This window comes from Nerophis ophidion, linkage group LG04 (genome assembly GCF_033978795.1).
Source record: "Nerophis ophidion isolate RoL-2023_Sa linkage group LG04, RoL_Noph_v1.0, whole genome shotgun sequence".
Taxonomy (NCBI): Eukaryota; Metazoa; Chordata; class Actinopteri; order Syngnathiformes; family Syngnathidae; genus Nerophis; species Nerophis ophidion.
The window spans coordinates 16,000,990-16,020,989 of NC_084614.1; the positions used below are offsets into that span (position 1 = coordinate 16,000,990).

Genomic DNA, 20,000 nt, shown 5'->3' on the forward strand with positions numbered 1-20,000 from the left:
GTGTAGGTGTGTGTGTGTGTGTGTGTGTGTGTGTGTGTGTGTGTGTGTGTGTGTGTGTGTGTGTGTGTGTGTGTATGTGTGTGTGTGTGTGTGTGTGTGTGCTTGAGATGTGGTAACATTTGTGTACACGTTCTCTTGTCTGACATCATTGACATGTTAAAACAAAGTCCACATGTACACATGTCCAAAATGTTAAAGTCATGCTGGTAAACACAACAATTATTAAAGTTAGTAATGTCAAGTTTGCAGTGTGTTTCTGGAAAGCAAGTTTCTCTTTTGCTTTTTGGATTAAAATAGGGGTGTCCGATTGTGGCCCGCAGCTCGCGGAACATTCTAAAAATACATATGTTAACAAAAAAGAATAACAACAAACATTAAAAACATCCAAAGTCAGGCATTTGATTTTTCTGTCTATAGGCAGAAAACTGTCTTGTTTATCCCTTTTTTCTTAATTTTTTCCGATTCACTACGTGTTAAAATATTGATCCGTCTCTTTGCCATACCTGCCAACACCTACAGTTTTACGGTAATGAGTACCTTTGATAATCCAGTAGCAAAAACTACGGGTTTCCATTAAAAATGATCAATTTAAAAATCGAAGCTATGTGGCGAAACTACTCCACAGGCAGGGGGCAACATGTATGGGAAACATCAATGATGATTGGTTGGTTAACATATAAGAACATCTATGATTGGTTGCTTGGTTTACTCCGATGAGTCACGATTGGTTAAGATTAGGGCAAAACATTACAGACAGGCCAATCAGAACATCTGCCCTGTGCTCCTCGACTACGGTCTGCACCGAACCGAACAGCAGGATAGGTGTAACAACTAAATTATTACCTGTCACTCTTAATAACTCCTTGTGCAGATCTGAATGCTTTTTATTTAAATGTTTACCTAAGTTTAAAGCAAAGGTGGTAATACTAATTGCCACATTTAGCAAGTTGTGTTTTAAAGCAGCTGTTGTGAGAGTAGCGTATGTCTGTGTGTGCTCCTTTAAAGGGGAACATTATCACAAATTCAGAAGGGCTAAAACCAATAAAAATCAGTTCCCAGTGGCTTATTTTGTTTTTCAAAATTTTACTCATCATGGAATATCCCGAAAAAAGGCTTTAAAGTGCCTGATTTTCGCTATCTGTAAATCCACCCCTCCATTTTCCTGTGACGTCACCGCGTGACGCCAATACAAACAAACATGGCGGATAGAACAGAAAGATATAGCGACATTAGCTCGGATTCAGACTCGGATTTCAGCGGATTAAGCGATTCAACAGATTACGCATGTATTGAAACAGATGGTTGGAGTGTGGAGGCAGATAGCGAAAAAGAAATTGAAGAAGAAACTGAAGCTATTGAGTGAATAGCTATTGAAACTATTCGCCGATCACCTTCTAACCAACGATTGCATCTTTAGACCACTGGAGCAACTTAAATCCGTCGATTGGCAAGTGTTTGTTTGGCATTAAATGTAGGTGGAGGGAAAGGCTGGATGCAAATATAGCTACAAATGTACAAACAGCTAGCATAAATAGCATGTTAGCATCGATTAGCTGGCAGTCATGCCGTGACCAAATATGTCTGATTAGCACATAAGTCAATAACATCAACAAAACTCACCTCTGTGATTTCGTTGACTTTATTGTTGGAAATGCATCCGCTTTGAGTGTCGCAGGATATCCACACATCTCTGTGCCATCCTGTCCTAGCATCGCTATCGTTGGTAAAATGTGCAGAACAAACGAGGGACTTTCGCATCTTTTGACACTGGTGCAACTTGAATCCGTCGATTGGTATGTGTTTGTTTGGCATTAAATGTGGGTGGAGGGAAAGGCTGGAGGGAAAGACTGGATGCAAATATAGTTAGAAATGAGGCTTTACGATGCAATATGTACATACAGCTAGCCTAAATAGCCTGTTAGCATCGATTAGCATGCCGTGCTAGTCGATGCACACTCCACGTAAGTCAACTTGAATCCGTCCCTGATCGTGTTGTTACACCCTCCGACAACACACCGACGAGGCATGATGTCTCCAAGGTACGGAAAACAGTCGAAAAAACGGAAAAAAACAGAGTTGATTTGACTTGGCGTGTGTAATGTGTTTGAGAAAATGGCGGATTGCTTCCCGTTGTAACGTCACGGGTGAAAGGTCATTGCTCCGACAGCGAACAATTGAAAGGCGTTTAATTCGCCAAATTCACCCTTTTTAGAGTTCGGAAATCGGTTAAAAAAATATATGGTCTTTTTTCTGCAACATCAAGGTATATATTGACGCTTACATAGGTCTGGTGATAATGTTCCCCTTTGTGAATGGCAGAATGTGGGGTGAGTGACTGAGTAAGTGAGTGTTTTTATAAGAATGGCAGTCCAAGCTGTAAACACCGTCAGACTTTGTGTTATTTCTCCTGGAGGCTACAAAACGTTGTTACTTTCATTTATTTTCACGTAAAAAAATCATTATTTGTAAGGTGTGGCGCCGTTTTAGTTTTGCTGTCGCGGTTTCGCCACTATCAGTTACACTAAAGGGAAAACATTTCAGCGTGTAGCTAGCTAATTTGGTGAAGCAATTTGAGCGTATCATTGCTAGTCTGTATCATACTGAAGCAGAATGAGTCTAACGCCAGCCAAGGATGTTAAATAATATATAAACCACGGACATTTACCATGTAAATACGGAGAAACTGCTGATGGTGTGTTTGACAGAGAAGCACCAAGGAGATACTGTAGAAGTCCACTCTCCAAGGTAAATGTTGTCCATTATTATTACATTACTTCATTAAACTTCTGTTTGTGCTACATTCTATTGTACTGTTGTTCATATAATATTTATTATCTAAAAGTTAGTTTTTTTTTATTTTTCAAAAGCGTGTTACATGTCAAAATCGTGTTGTTTTGGCAGGCTAAGCACCGATTAGATCGATTCCAATTCATTTCAGTGGAGACGTTGATTTGAGGTACAAGTTTTGAGTTAAGAGTTCCGTCACACAAACAATTAAATTCTTAAGTTGAGGTACTAGTATACTGTATATTGTATTGGTTTTAAAAGTAAAAAAAAAAATCATAATGCCCACTGTATCCTTTGATTTTTGAGTATGCGGTGCTCAATGGAAAGCTTTTGGACACCCATGGATTAAAAGAAATGTGGACTCGTCAGACCACAGAACACTTTTCCACTTTGCAACAGTTCATCTTGGATGAGCTCGGGCCCAGTGAAGCCGGCAGCGTTTCTGGGTGTTGTTGATAAATGACATTTGCTTTGCATAGTAGAATTTTAACTTGCACTTACAGATGTAGCGACAAACTAGTTAATGGTAGTGGTTTTCTGAAGTGATCCTGATCCCACGTGGGGATATCCTTTACACACTGATGTCGGTTTTTGATGCAGTACCGACTGGGGGATCCAAGATCAGGGGCACTCAATGTTGCGTGCAGTGATTTCTCCAGATTCTCTGAACCTTTTGATGATATTACAGACCGTAGATGGTGAAATCCCTAAAATCCTTGCAATAGCTTGTTGAGAAATGTTGTTTTTAAACTATTCGACAATTCGCTCACGCATTTGTCCACAAAGTGGCGACCCTCGCCCCATCGTTGTTTGTGAATGACTGAGCATTTCACGGAAACTGCTTTTCTACCCAATCATGGCACCCACCTGTTCCCAGTTAGCCTGTTCACCTTTGGGATGTTCCAAATAAGTGTTTGATGAGCATTCCTTAACTTTCTCAGTCTTTTTTGCCACTTGTGCCAGCTTTTTGGAAACATGTTGCAGGCATCAAATTCCAAATGAGCTAATATTTGCAAAAAAGAACAAAGGTTACCAGTTCGAATATTAAGTATGTTGTCTTTGCAGTCTATTCAATTAAATAATGGTTGAAAAGGATTTGCAAATCATTGTACTCTGTTTTTATTTAACATCTGCACAACGTGCCGACGTCATTGGTTTTGGGTTTTATAGAAACAGCCCTCAGTGTGACTCACTGCAAACTACAAGCACATTAATCGTCATATTGTGACTTTTAGGCACTTGTAAAGGCAGATTTTCAAATCTTTGATTTGAGTTTTGTATTGATCTCAGTACATTGTGTACTTAAAGGCCTACTGAAACCCACTAAGTCTGATAGTTTATACATCAATGATGAAATATTAACATTGCAACACTTGCCAATACTGCCGGTTTAGTTTACTAAATTGCAATTTTAAATTTCCTGCTGAGTTTTTAGTTGGAAATGTCGCGGAATGATGACACGTGCGCGTGACGTCACGGGCTGTCAGGAAATATTACTGCAGCACTATTTGCGGCTAAAAGTTGTCACTTTTCATCTCGCAATTAAACAGTCTTCTGGACATCTGTGTTGCTGAATCTTTTGCAATTTGTTCAATTAATAATGGAGAAGTCAAAGTAGAAAGATGAAGGTGGGAAGCTTTAGCCTTTAGCCACACAAACACACGGTGATTTCTTGTTTAAAATTCCCAGAGGTGAAGCTTTAGTATGGATCAGAGCGGTCAAGCGAACATGGTTCCCGACCACATGTCAACCGGCAGGTTTCGGTGAGAAAATTGTGTTTAAAAAGTCGCCTCTTAACAGAGATCTGTGGAGTTTGCACCGTCCTTTTATCTGCCGTCAAATTCCCTCAGACACTGGCCTCAAGACACCCGTGGACACACCCCTCCGACTATCAGGTACTATTTAATCTCACTAAAACACTAGCAACACAATAGAAAGATAAGGGATTTCCCAGAATTATCCTAGTAAATGTGTCTGAAAACATCTGAATCCGTCCCAATGCAATCGCCTTTTTTTTGGTTTGTTTTTTCTAGTCCTTTGCTATCAATATTATCATCCACGAATCTTTCATCCTCGCTCAAATTGATGGGGAAATTTTTGTTTTCTCAGTCCGAATAGCTCTTACTGCTGGAGGCTCACATTATAAACAATGCGAGGACGTGAGGAGCCCTCACCCTTGTGACATCATTGTCTGCTACTTCCGGTACAGGCAAGGCTTTTTTATTAGCACCAAAAGTTGCGAACTTTATCATCGATGTTCTCTACTAAATCCTTTCAGCAAAAATATGGCAATATTGCGCAATGATCAAGTATGACACATAGAATGGACCTGCTATCCCCGTTTAAATAAGAAAATCTAATTTCAGTAGGCCTTTAATGATGTGACCATTGGTTGAGTATTGATGAACGCTGATCAATATCCAGCTCCAATTCCCCGTCCGTTTTACCAAAGTAGTCTTTCGTACTATTGTTGCTAATCAAGGACGAGGCGGTTTTTGTGACGGCAAGAAAGAGTGTAACAGAAATGAGTGTGTGGACGAGACAAGTATGCACAGTATGTAACAAACATTCATGAAATCCGGCGTCAACACACTTAAGTGCTTTAAAAACACACACCCAGCTGATGCAAACTCACACACACACACACACACACACACACACACACACACACACACACACACACACACACACACACACACACACACACACACACACACACACACACACACACACACACACACACACACACACACACACACCGTTATTGTGCTACTCTAGAGAAACACATGTTTCTGTGACATCATCCTCTTGGTCAAAGTCCATGTCGTCTATCCGGCTTAGAGTCGTTAACACACACACACACACACACACACACACACACACACACGCGCGCGCACTTACTCACCAGGCTGAGACGTGTAGGAGAAGAAGCGAGACAGCAATGAGGGATTACCCCGCTTTTCTTTGACAATGTGGATCTTCAGCTCACCTTGCTGCCTGTGTACACCTCGCCGCTCGCCCCGCCGCTGTCCCACGTCCACCCGAGCGTCCTAATCGCCTGTCCCCCGGCCGGACTGGGCCCTCAAGGTGGGGGGGAGGGATGAGCTCTGCGGCGGCGTACAGACAGTTCCTCCAGGACTTGGAGGACAAACGAGGTTGGTGCCAGCTTTTTACCCCTGTCCCACCTGTGCGCTTCCCAAAGGAGGGGCGGCTCGGCGTTTGAAATGTCGGCCTTGAGAAATGAGGAAGTGGCGCACGTTGCTCGCCGTGAATCAGTGTCGGCGTGAGGGTTGGGCTGCGGAAAAGATGCCTTACCTGCTCTTCAGGAGCCCTGCTGACGTCACTGCGGCTTATGTCGGGAGAAGGGCCACACGGTCAGGAGGGGAGAGTGTGTGTCCAGTACACAAAAATTTCGTTTCGGTACGTACCTCGGTTCAGAGGTCACGGTTCGGTTCATTTTTGTTATAATAAGAAAACAACAAAATATACATTTTTGGGTTATTTATTTACCAAATTTGCAACATCTTCCACCAAAAATATTTTTCTCAGCGGAATATAGGTTAATTGGCAACACTAAATTGGCCCTAGTGTGTGAATGTGAGTGTGAATGTTGTTTGTCTATCTGTGTTGGCCCTGCGATGAGGTGGCGACTCGTCCAGGGTGTACCCTGCCTTCCGCCCGATTGTAGCTGAGATAGGCGCCAGCGCCCCCCGCGACCCCGAAAGGGAATAAGCGGTAGCAAATGGATGGATGGATGGAATATTTGATGTGAAGTAAATGATAACTGGGTTGTACTTGTATAGCACTTTTCTACCTTCAAGGTAGGGCTGGGCGATATTGGCTTTTATTAATATCGCGATATTTTTATGCCATATTGCGATATTCGATATATATTATGATATTTTGCCTTGACCTTGAACACTTGATGCATATAATCACAGCAGTATGATGATTCTATGTGTCCACATTAAAACATTCTTCTTCATACTGCATTAATATATGCTACATTTAAACTTTCATGCAGAGAGGGAAATCATAACTAAGTCAATTGACCAAAACTGTATTTTTTAAATACTCTTCATTCTCTCACGGGTGACTTTTTAAATGAAAGAACACATTAATAGTGTCGATACCTTTTTGTAGTAACCCTTCTGCTGCATACTTTGCATTGATTGATTAAAACTTTTTTGGGTAGATTGCACAGTACAGTACATATTCTGTACAATTGACCACTAAATGGTAACACCCCAATAAGTTTTTCAACTTGTTTAAGTCGGGATCCACGTTAATCAATTCATGGTACAAATATATACTCTCAGCATAATACAGTCATCACACAGATTAATCATCAGAGTATATACATTGAACATCATATTGCTGTTGTCTGCTGAATATCTTCCCACTTGAAGCCAAACCACCGCCAGATGATGGACCTCCTTCTCTTTTTGTTGGGCATTTGTTGTTCTTCCTCCATTTGTAATAAGTTTCGCACCATCTCTCTCTCTCTGATCGGCGAGAGCTATGACGCTAGACTCGCGAGAGTATGTGACGTATGTAAGAAGGCGGGCTTGTGTCAGAATGAGAGACGAGGAGGAGTGAGGGAACGCCTGTTGTGTGATGCACGCAGCTAAAAGCAACTCGACCTGCCTCAGCTAACGTTAGCTCTCGGCGAGAGCGTATGACGCTAGACGTGCGACAGTATGTGACGTATGTAAGAAGGCGGGCTTATTTTACGTCTCTGTGAGAAGGACAGACAAGAAGGAGTGGACACGCCAGTAATGTAATGCACGCAGCTTAAAGCAACGATGGGAGAAAATATAATCGAATATTACGATATAGTCATTTTCTATATCGCACAGAGACAAACCTGCAATATATCGTATATATCGATATATCGCCCAGCTCTACTTCAAGGTACTCAAAGCGCTTTGACACTACTTCCACATTTACCCATTCACACACACATTCTGATGGAGGGAGCTGCCATGCAAGGCGCTAACCAGCACCCATCAGGAGCAAGGGTGAAGTGTCTTGCTCAGGACACAACGGACGTGACGAGGTTGGTACTAGGTGGGGATTGAACCAGGGACCCTCGGGTTGCGCACGGCCACTCTCCCACTGCGCCACAATCGGAACCTTGGATAGGTCAATAATTCATAATAACATTGATTTTGATTCAATATTATGTTTTGAGAAATGACAGTTTGAAAGAAAAAAAAACGCTTTGTTTTATTAGTCAACGTTGCAACTTTTTCTAAATTACATTTAGCCTTTAAGCTTTTTTATTTCACTTTTGTTTGTGTTTTTGTTTATTTTAATAGTGTCATGATCCGTGGTCTGGATCATGTTTAGTTTAGGTATTTTCTGTTAGTTTGGACTCCCTTTGTTGTTTGGGCACCTTGTGAGTTAGTTTGGTCACCATGGTAACGTATTAATTTCACCTGCTGCGGGTTCCAGACGCACACCTGTTTTTTTAAATTACTTTCTTATTTAAGCCTGCCTTGTCCCGTCAGTCGGTCTTGGTCCCTTGTTTGCGGAAAGCAACTATCACGTATGCTATTCTTGTTTCCTGAACCTGTGCTAGTGTTAACATTAGCTTCCGTGCGTTCGGCACACGTTTTTTTTGGTGCATTTAATCTGTTTTTGTATCAGTGTTTTTGTTATTAAATCTTCTTACCTTTACGTTGTTGTCCGGAGTGTCCATGTTTGCACTGGAGGAACGATCCCGCAGTAAAATGCGACCCACACGTGACAAATAGTATTTTTAGAATGTGCCGTGGGCCTTTAAAACATTAACTGTGGGCCGCAAATGGCCTCCAGGGCACACTATTGACACCCCTGCTATAGATGATAAAAAATAAAATCTGATAAATCTATGGGTAAAAAGCTGAGCCTGGGTACGCGTGCGCGATAATCATAACTCCCTCGCTCTATCTGTCTCTGCCCCTCCCTCACGAATGCTGCTGCGTGCACAATTAGTTTTGTTTTTAACCCCTTCTTAACCCTGAACGCACATTGAAAATACACGCAACCCTAACTTAAAATGCCGGACATTTGAGGCATTTAAGAAACTCCACCCAGACAGCCCCTCAAAAGAGGACATATCCGGTGAAAAGAGGAGGTATGGTCAGTCTATCGTAGCCCGGTCGCTGCTAGTATGCCGTGTGTTGTGCTACGTTGTTCATTGTTTACACAAAGTGCTGTACACTACTTAATATGTCCGTGTGGAAACTCCGAACCGAACCAAAACCCCCGTACAGAATCGGTTCAATACAAATACACGTACCGCTACACCCCTAATGTCCATTATGTTGGCCTTGTCTTTTATTAGCTGTTTATGTTAGTCTGGAAGCTTCATTCAGCTCCTCTTTATTTTGGGCTCATTCGGAAAAAAGATGTCTGTGTGCTTTGTCATTGTTGACTCATTTACTGGCGGTTTCCTGAAAAAAATAACACATACTTGGCTGATATTTAGTCACGTCAGTGGGGATGCACATTTTGGCAGCAAAATGATCACATGTATTATTAATATTGCGGTATTGTTGAATATGCTTAAAGGCCTACTGAAATGAGATTTTCTTATTTAAACGGGGATAGCAGGTCTATTTTATGTGTCATACTTTTATATAATGTTGAAAATAATTAACAAGTGCTTCCCTCTGCTATTGCGCTAAATGCGAGTCATTTTACACCTGATAACCTCCTGTTCATAATTCTCCTTCTCTACTTCCGGACCTTCCAGCTTGGTACTTTGAAATACAAAACCTGTTTTCATTTGAGTTGGGAAATTGTGTTAGAAGTAAATAAAAACGGAATACAATGATTTGCAAATCCTTTTCAACCCATATTCAATTGAATGCACTACAAAGACAAGATATTTGATGTTCAAACTCATAAACTTTATTTTTTTTTGCCAATAATAATTAACTTAGAAATTCATGGCTGCAACACGTGCCGAAGTAGTTGGGAAAGGGCATGTTCACCACTGTGTTACATCACCTTTTCTTTTAACAACACTCCATAAATGTTTGGGATGTGAGGAAACTAATTGTTTAAGCTTTGAAAGTGGAGTTCTTTCCCATTCTTGTTTTATGTAGAGTTTCAGTCGTTCAACAGTCCGGGGTCTCTGTTGTCGTATTTTACACTTCATAATGCGCCACACATTTTCAATAAGAGACAGGTCTGGACTGCAGGCGGGCCAGGAAGGTACCCGCACTCATTTTTTACGAAGCCACACTGTTGTAACACGTGCGGAATGTGGCTTGGCATTGTCTTGCTGAAATAAACATGGGCGTCCATGAAAAGGACGGCGCTTAGATGGCAGCATATGTTGTTCCAAAAGCTGTATGTATCTTTCAGCATTAATGGTGCCTTCACAGATGTGTAAGTTACCCATGCCTTGGGCACTAATGCACCCCCATACCATCACAGATGCTGGCTTTTGAACTTTGCGTCAATAACAGTCTGGATGGTTCGCTTCCCCTTTGGTCCGGATGACACGATGTTGAATATTTCCAAAAACACTTTGAAATGTGGACTCGTCAGACCACAGAACAATTTTCCACTTCGCATCAGTCCATCTTAGATGATATCGGGCCCAGAGAAGCCGGCTGCCTTCCTGGATGTTGTTGATGGATGGCTTTCGCTTTGCATAGTAGAGCTTTAACTTGCACTTACAGATTTAGCGACAAACTGTATTTAGTGACAGTGGTTTTCTGAAGTGTTTCTGAGCCCTTGTGGTGATATCCTTTAGAGATTGATGTCGGTTTTTAATACAGTGCCGTCTCAGGGATCGAAGGTCACAGTCATTCAATGTTGGTTTCCGGCCATGCCACTTACGTGGAGTGATTTCTCCAGATTCACTGAACCTTTTGATGATATTATGGATCGTAAATGTTGAAATCCTTAAATTTCTTGCAATTGCACTTTGAGAAACGTTGTTCTTAAACTGTTTGACTATTTGCTCACGCAGTTGTGGACAAAGGGGTGTACCTCGCCCCATCCTTTCTTGTGAAAGACTGAGCATTTTTTGGGAAGCTGTTTTTATACCCAATCATGGCACCCACCTGTTCCCAATTAGCTTGCGCTCATGTGGGATGTTCCAAATAAGTGTTTGATGAGCATTCCGCAACTTTTTCAGTATTTATTGCCACATTTCCCAACTTCTTTGTCACGTGTCGCTGGCAGCAAATTCTAAAGTTAATGATTATTTACAACAACAACAAAAAAAGTGTCAGTTTGAACATCAAATATGTTGTCTTCTTTGTAGCATATTCAACTGAATATGGGTTGAAAAGTATTTGCAAATCATTGTATTCCGTTTATATTTACATCTAACGCAATTTCCCAACTCATATGGAAACAGGGTTTGTATGAATTGTCAGTAAAAGGACAGTGGCTTGCTTTGATATAGAAGAGCATCCGGTAAGCGGCCAGCACTAATTGTTTACATGAGCCGGCATCATGTCTGTCTGCTTTTGTCATCATGGACACGAGATCCTGACAAAAGCAGCATGTGTCAGGTGGCGTGCAGCAGCTGTCAGCGCACATACAGCAGCTTCAAGCAGCGTATCAAGTTTTGGGGCCTTATTTTTTTTTTGTCCACGTATTGAACGTTTCTATGACTGGAGTGTAAACACTTGATAGCAGGCTGGCCGCTCATGCTAACAGCTGCAATACAGGACGGAGTTTTGTGTTTCTCTGCCATCGACTCTCTCTCCGCCTCATTGTGGTCTTCACTCAGGGGTTTTTGGGATGCAAATGAGATCTGGAGTTGTACACACTTGACATGCACCTTGAACACAAAAACTCATTCACGCTTTTTAGTGTTTTTGTCTTTTGTGGTAACCTCGGGGAACACCTGCTACACTTTGCACGAGACGACTTCATCGAAAACTGCAGACAGACATTCTTTATTGATATTATTTCTTTAGTAATGTGTATTAGGGCAGTGGTCCCCAACCACCGGGCCGCAGAATAATTTTTTATTCATTTTTATAAAAAAAAAAAAAAATATATATATATATATATACACATATATATATTTTTTTAAATTAAATCAACATAAAAAACACAATATACACTTACAATTAGTGCACCAACCACAAAAACCTCCCCTTTTCATGACAAAAACGTCCCTTTTTCATGACAAAGAAAAAAAAAAAAAGAAGCACGCACGTGGGAGGAATAACAAACTAAGGGAGCTAGCACTGGAAGCTAGAAAAACCAAAGGAACTTTAGCATGGAAGCGAGAGGATAACAAACAGAAAAACCGGAATTAGCTAATGGCTAACAAAAACAGCTTACCGCTACGACGACCAGGACAAGATGTAGCACGACAGGTAATAGCTGAAATGATGCCAGACAAGACAGGTAGCAAAGACACAAGAGTGACATAAGGCAACGACAATACACATGACAAAAAATAGGAGCTGGCCGATTGACATCAGGTGTGCCAATCAGCCGCAGCTGAGTGAGAACAGGACACAGGGAGACAAACAGGAAGCTGAACCAAAATAAGAGCACTAGACAGAAAATACTAAACACACAGAGGAGAAACTAAAACACAAACAAACTGTCAGTGGCAACTCTGACAGAACCGTTCCACTATTCGCACACTCGTTCACATTAGACATTCGCACAATTCCTTCCGGAATTGCAAATTCTAGTTTAGAATTTTTTTTTTACTTTAAACCAGTGTCTAGTGTCGATGAGACAGTTGTAGTATTGAAAGACAAATGTAAATTAGTCTGAAGTGGAAACAGTCAAACAAGGTTTTGTCATCGTTTGTTGACGGCTGGCAGCTTCTTCTTCTTCTTCTTCTTCTTCTTCCTCCTGAGAGTTGAATTACTCTGTTTTGTCAACGGCAAGCCTCACTTTTGTTACTGTGTGTCAGTGACTTCTCTGCTTATGTTTGTCTTTCGGGTTCATGCACCTTATAACCAAACTGAGTTTTTTTTTTTTTTTGCATTATGGAGAACACGCTATGTAAGCTCACCTGTACAGTACATACCATGATTACATATGAGTTATTAGGCTGTTAAACAGAAAATGCATGTCTTCCTGACAGTGAATCATTTTAAAGACCTACTACTACCGACCACGCATTCTGATAGTTTATATATCAATGATGAAATATTAATATTGCAACACATGCCAATACAGCCTTTTTAGTTTACTAAATTACAATTTTAAATTTCCCGCGGAGTTTCCTGTTGAAAACGTTGTGGACTGATGACGCGTGTTTGTGACGTTATTGGTTGGAGAGGAAATTTTAGCCCAGCACCACTTACGGCTAAAAGTCGTCTCTTTTCATCGCATAATTACACAGTATTTTGGACATCTGTGTTGCTGAATCCTTTGCAATTTGTTCAATTAATAATGGAGACGTCAAAGAAGAATGCTGTTGGTGGAAAGCGGTGGATTGCAGCTGCCTTTAGCAACCGAAACACAGCCTGTGTTTCTTTGTTTGTTGTGAAGCTTTAACACAGAGCGGTCAAGCGAACATGTTTCTCTACGTCAACCAGCAAGTTTTTGGATGGGAAAATCAAGTCGGCTCTTACCGGAGACTTGAGTGGATTACGCGACCTCATCCTGCAGCTCAAAATGGCAGCTGTGATCTTGGCTCCTTGGCTTCTCTCAGAGACACTGGCGTTCACCGCAGCCATCCGACTTTCAGGTATGACTTTATAATCTCACCAAAATACTATTAACACAATAAGCAGATAAGGGATTTTCCAGAATTATCCTAGTAAATGTGTCTAATTACATCTTTTTTTTAGTGCTTCACTCTAACTTTCTTAGTCCACAAATCTTTCATCCTCGCTCAAATTAATGGGGAAATCGTCGCTTTCTCGGTCCGAATTGCTCTTACTGCTGGTGGCTCACATTATAAACAATGTGAGGAGCCCTCACACCGGTGACGTCACGCGCACATCGTCGGCTACTTCCGGTACAAGCAAGGATTTTTTATTAGCGACCAAAAGTTGCGAACTTTATTGTCGATGTTCTCTACTAAATCCTTTCAGCAAAAATATGGCAATATCGCGAAATGATCAAGTATGACACATAGAATGGACCTGCTATCCCCGTTTAAATAAGAAAATCTCATTTCAGTAGGCCTTTAAAATCAACAAGCTGAAAAACATCCACATCTTTGTTTTGCATATATTGGAGGTGACAAAGCAAATTAATGTGGGTGTAAAATGCTCCCTGGGCTACAATTTCGGCACCTGAGTCATAGCTGGCTCAGGTAGCATGTTAGCATAACAGGACACTGTTTAAAGTTTCTTGCAGGTTAGCACGGGTGTGATTCAATTAACATCACGTGGTAGCATACCCAGTTAGCAACTTAGCTTATAAGTGCGCTACATGCTGCCGCTGTGTTAGTATAACTGTGCCATTAACTTCGGATAGTTAGCATTCCAAGCTAGCCTGGCTGAATGTGTATTTAAACCGCACGTGTTAGTAGGGCTGGGTGACAAAACGATATCAATATCCATCCATCCATCCATTTTCTACCGCTTGTCCCTTTTTGGAGTCGTGGGGGATCCTGGAGCCTATATTAGCTGCATTCGGGCGGAAGGCGGGGTACACCCTCATCGCAGGGCCCGATATCAATATACAGCTGCGATACACACGTAATCGATATCAATAAAAACGGCCTTGAATAAAGTGTAGTTTTTCTTCTGCATAAAACTCAAGTTGCTTGGTTGCTCTCTGGAAAACCGAGGAAATGATCACTGATCAGTGGGAGTGAGACGCTAACAGTATCAACTATCAAGTTTGGTTGTGCAATCTTGTTTTGTCTCGGGGTTGATTCTTGAGTGAGAAGAGAAAGAAAAAAAAGAGTGCTGCATAGAGTGATAAAATTGTATATAAACCAAAAAAAAAAATCCAAAAAACTGCCATATTGTTGAAGGGGAACATTATCACAATTTCAAAAGGTTTAAAAACAATAAAAATCAGTTCCCAGGGGCTTGTTTTATTTTTTGAAGTTTTTTTCAAAATTTTACACCTCCCGGATTATCCCTAAAAAAAGCTTTAAAGTTCTTGATTTTCCCTATTTGCGATGCGACTGTCCATTTCCCTGTGACGTCATACAGTGCTGCCAATACAAACAACATGGCGGTTAGCACAGCAAGATATAGCGACATTAGCTCGGATTCAGACTCAGATTTCAGCGGCTTGAGCGATTCAACAGATTACGCATGTATTGAAACAGATGGTCGGAGTATGGAGGCAGATAGCAAAAACGAAATTGAAGAAGAAATTGAAGCTATTGAGCGAATATATATCCATCCATCCATTTTCTACCGCTTATTCCCATTTGGGGTCGCGGGGGGCGCTGGCGCCTATCTCAGCTACAATCGGGCGGAAGGCGGGGCACACCCTGGACAAGTCGCCATCTCATCGCAGGGCCAACACAGATAGACAGACAACATTCACACTCACATTCACACACTAGGGCCAATTTTTAGTGTTGCCAATCAACCTATCCCCAGGTGCATGTCTTTGGAAGTGGGAGGAAGCCGAAGTACCCGGAGGGAACCCACGCATTCACGGAGAGAACATGCAAACTCCACACAGAAAGATCCCGAGCCTGGATTTGAACCCAGGACTGCAGGACCTTCGTATTGTGAGGCAGACGCACTAACCCCTCTGCCACCGTGAAGCCCGCTATTGAGCGAATAGCTATTGACGCTATTTGGCCCTAATGAAGTGGCCCATAGCATGGCTGCTTTATTAGCATCGCCGGTAAAATGTGCGGACCAAACGATCAGGACTTTCGCATCTTGTGACACTAGAGGAACTTAAATCCGTCGATTGGCAAGTGTTTGTTTTGCATTAAATGTACATACAGCTAGTGTAAATAGCATGTTAGCATCGATTAGTGTAGCATGTTGGCATCGATTAGCTGGCAGTCATGCTGCAACCAAATATATCTGATTAGCACATAAGTCAACAACATCAACAAAACTCACCTTTGCGATTTAGGTGACTTTATCGTTGCAAATGTATCTGCAGGTTATCCATACATCTCTGTGCCATGTCTGCCTTAGCATCGCCGGTAAAACGTGCAGACACTCTGGCACATTCAATGGGGGTCTGGCGGCAGATTTCTTGCCACTTTCGCATCTTCGGTGCAACTTGAATCCCTCCCTGTTAGTGTTGTTACACACTCCGACAACACACCGACGAGGCATGATGTCTCCAAGGTTCCAAAAGATAGTCGAAAAAACGGAAAATAACAGAGCTGAGACCCGGTGTTTGTAATGTGAAAATGAAAATGGCGGGTGTGTTACCTCGGTGACGTCACGTTCTGACGTGTTCGCTACAAGACCGATAAACAGAAAGGCGTTTAATTTGCCAAAATTCACCCATTTAGAGTTTGGAAATCGTTTAAAAAAATACCTGGTCTTTTTTCTGCAACATCAAGGTATATATTGACGCTTGCATAGGTTTGGTGATAATGTTCCCCTTTAAGGTGACTGTGGAGGTCTCACTCCTCCCGGTTCCTTGGACCACCAATGACATGACAGCTGTGTTCATCTTTGTGAACAATGATTTATTTTGCAAAAAATGTTCTTTGGGTCCTTTTTCAGTCATTTTCTGTCCGTCTCGCTCTCCCTCTCGTTGGTGTTCGTTCTCCGGTTCCACCATCAACAACACCCCTCTCCTTCCCGACTGCTCCCTTTAACAGAGCGACAGGTGATCCCACAAGCACTCACAGCTGTGTCATTTACGCACCTGTCGCTGATCTCAAAGGCGGTCCTGGCACACTTAGCTTTGCTGCAGGCCCGCAGGCCACATCCCACCCCACCGTGATTTTTCCTAATGTACCGTAGTCAGACCAATGTGGTTTGAAGTTATGCCAAGCGCTCGCCCCCACCTTAGCCACGCTCACCCTTTATCAATCAATCAATGTTTATTTATATAGCCCTAAATCACAAGTGTCTCAAAGGGCTGCACAAACCACAACGACATCCTCGGTAGAGCCCACATAAGGGCAAGGAAAAACTCACCCCAGTGGGACGTCAGTGACAATGATGACTATGAGAAACCTTGGAGAGGACCGCATAGGTGGGCAACCACCCCCCCTCCCTTAGGGCACTGCTGTGATTTCCTGGCACTAAACTTGCCGAAAAAAGTTCTTCTCAGGTTTCTCTATGTTTACATTTTCACACTTTGCACTATTTTAGAACACTTTATTAAGCATTTCTTCTATATTTCTTATTTATGCTTCATTTTGGAAGAGTTTGTTCACCGTTCAATGTGATTTTACAATTTTGTTTACATTGTTTTAAGTGTTTTCCATGCTTGTGTTGACATTTTCCTTCCTTTCTGCCTTGATAGCTGAGGAGATTATAATCACAGGGAATGCTTGTATTTAATATATTTGTGTCCTTGTGGAGGTTACCCTCCTGTGGTGGGTTCTCCTGGCCGACAGATCTTCGGGATAGCGGGAGACAGTTTGAATCAGGGTTTTATTTGGCATAAACACCCGTGTGGTGGCTTGATTTCCAGCAATATGTATTCGTCTCTGGGCATGTGTCTCTCTCTGGCTCCAACTCCAACATTCGTCTCTCGTCTCGGCTGCTGCTAATAAGGGCGACAGGTGATTAGATAACAAGGTCCAGCTGGGCAATCTACTCGCTTGCCGCTGACTTTGAGGCCGGTCCTTAAACACCCCCCTCCGCGGCAGGCCTGCAGACCACGCCCCCCTCCACACTCCTAGTCCTTAATTTGGATAGGTCGTAAAAAAACAAATATCAACAAATGTCGATATCGACCGATATAAAACACTTATTTGGTGATACAGTTTTTCGCCGTTTTGCCCAGCTCTACCTGTTAGTGTAGGTGCGTCGCGTTGCGTCTGAGTGGTCCAGACTTGGCCTGACACAAAAAGTAGCCAGTGTCAGGCGGCTCAAGGCCGTCACATGAGGATTCTTTTGACTTTGAGCTCAAGCTAACATAGGCACCATTGTCGCCGCCGCCTCATGAGTTTGATTTTTTAGCAGAACGCAGTCATGGGTTCAAAGTTGCTGCCAATTGGATTACCTTGGATTGCGTTTGGATTACAAAACAAAGCTTCCAAATTGTGCTCCAATTTATGTTTGCTGAACGTCTGATGTGATTACGCTTACGGCTTCTCGACTGTGCGGACCGCGGCGAGGCAGGCGTCGCCCATTCTGATCATTTCTGGGATGCCAGAGGATCAAATGCAGTGACACTCGCGCCTGTCTAAACTTTACAACTGGCTTATCAGGTTGCATAAACGGTTTGTCTGCGACATCAAAACTAATCACTTTTTCAATATCGCGGTAAGAAAAGGTTTTAAAGGACTGTGGGATTTGGAGTTCAATATGCAAAGCAGGAAGCAAAAGCCTGCCTGAAATAAAATAAACCCGCTGACACAGTAGTCATTACGCTCTTCTCTGTTCCATCACATGCCTCCACATAAATCACACTGATTCACATTTTTGTTTCGAGTAAACACATTTTATTGTCTTGCTCCCTGAGCGCTGTCCGTCGTCACAGCAACGCAGCATAAACAGTCTGGACGTTTCCTGCTGATCATCTGATGGAGAACGCTGCCTGAGGTGATAAGTCTAACTTAAAAAAACAAAACAAAACCGACAAAAAGTCCTTGAAGATTAAGAGTTCAGTGTGATGTGTTGTCTGAGGATTATCTTTAAAGGCCTGCTGAAATTAGATTTTCTTATTTAAACGGGGATAGCAGGTCCATTCTATGTGTCATACTTGATAATTTTGCGAAATTGCCATATTTTTGCTGAAAGGATTTAGTAGAAAACATCGACGTTAAAATTCGCAACTTTTGGTCGCTAATAAAAAAGCCCTGCCTTTACCGGAAGTAGAAGCCGGTGTGCGCGTGACGTCACCGGTGTGAGGGCTCCTCACATCCTCATATTGATTACAATCATGGCCACCAGCAGCACGGTCGATTCTGACCGAAAAAGCGACAATTTCCCCATTAATTGGAGCGAGGATGAAAGATTCATGGATGAGGATAGTGAGGGTGAAGGACTAGAAGAAAAAAAAAGACGTTATTAGACACATTTACGAGGATAATTCTGGAAAATCCCTTATCTGATTATTGTGTTACTAGTGTTTTAGTGAGATTATAAAGTCATACCTGAAAGTCAGAGGGGTGTGGTGACCGCACAGTGTCTCTGAGTGAAGCCATGGAAGAGCCAAGAAAGTCGCAGCTGCCTATTTGACAGCTGCAGGAGGAACGACACAAGCTCCGCTCATGTTTACGGTAAGAGCCAACTTATTACCACACTTTTCTCACCGAAACCTGTCGGTTGACATGTGGTAGAGAAGGATGTTTGCTTGACCGCTCTGTTCCACATTAAAGCTTCACAACAAACAAAGAAACACTGGCTGTGTGTGTTGTTCCAGCCGGCCGAAATACACCGCTTTCCACCAACAGCATTCTTCTTTGTTGTATCCATTATTAATTGAACAAATTGCAAAATATTCAGCAACACAGATGTCCAAAATACTGTGTAATTATGCGATTAAATCGGACGACTTTTAGCCGTGAGTGGTGCTGGGATAAAATGTCCACTACAACCAATAAAGTCACAAGCACGAGTCAACATAAGCGTCATCATTCCGCGACGTTTTCAACAGGATACCTTGCGGGAAATTTAAAATTGCAATTTAGTAAACTAAACCGGTCCTATTGGCATGTGTTGCAATGTTAATATTTCATCATTGATATATAAACTATCAGACTACGTGGTCGGTAGTAGTGGCTTTCAGTAGGCCTTTAACGACGTGGAAGAATGAGGAGGAGGACCCGGGGCGGCTCTCGCCCGCAGGTATACATCAACACACCTTGCTCGAAGGTGCTGACTGATGTCGTCTTGATATTTTCCTGCGCCCGCCGTCACCCGCGCAAACATGCTCGCAAGTTTCCAGTCGCTGCAGGCGTGCGCTCTTTGATAATTTTGTTTTTCTGCTTATCAGCCTCACACCACTCAGGGGCGTTAGCTGCTGCTTCTAGCTTTCATTTGGCCAGCTATTACGGGCCCTGTAGCGCCCCCGCTGGCACTTAATGTGACACTCGGTGGGACTTCCTCACGACAAGTGAACACCCACACGTGACGGCCGAGAACATTTGAACACATCTGCTCCGTTCCCTTCATTGTAGTGTGTGCAATAATAAGCCTTGTCCTGCGCTG

The 20,000-nt window shown here is 42.4% G+C and overlaps 1 protein-coding gene and 1 long non-coding RNA gene across 12 annotated transcripts in view; one reads left to right on the top strand and one right to left on the bottom strand.

The window, feature by feature from the left end:
* Positions 1 to 6,070, bottom strand: part of LOC133551007 (uncharacterized) — a 58,799-nt gene extending 52,729 nt beyond the window's left edge. The window contains exon 1 of the long non-coding RNA XR_009806410.1: positions 5,693 to 6,070. This is a non-coding gene — a long non-coding RNA (uncharacterized LOC133551007). The remainder of the gene's footprint in view (positions 1 to 5,692) is intronic.
* Positions 1 to 20,000, top strand: part of macf1a (microtubule actin crosslinking factor 1a) — a 441,796-nt gene that overhangs the window by 99,702 nt on the left and 322,094 nt on the right. The window contains exon 1 of one of the 11 annotated variants that reach the window (XM_061897248.1): positions 5,669 to 5,942. The exons of the other annotated variants lie outside the window; for them this stretch is intronic. Coding sequence (XP_061753232.1) covers positions 5,888 to 5,942 — 55 coding nt within the window. The 5' untranslated portion in view covers positions 5,669 to 5,887. Of the gene's footprint in view, positions 1 to 5,668; positions 5,943 to 20,000 lie in introns of those variants that run through there. 11 annotated transcript variants of the gene reach the window in all.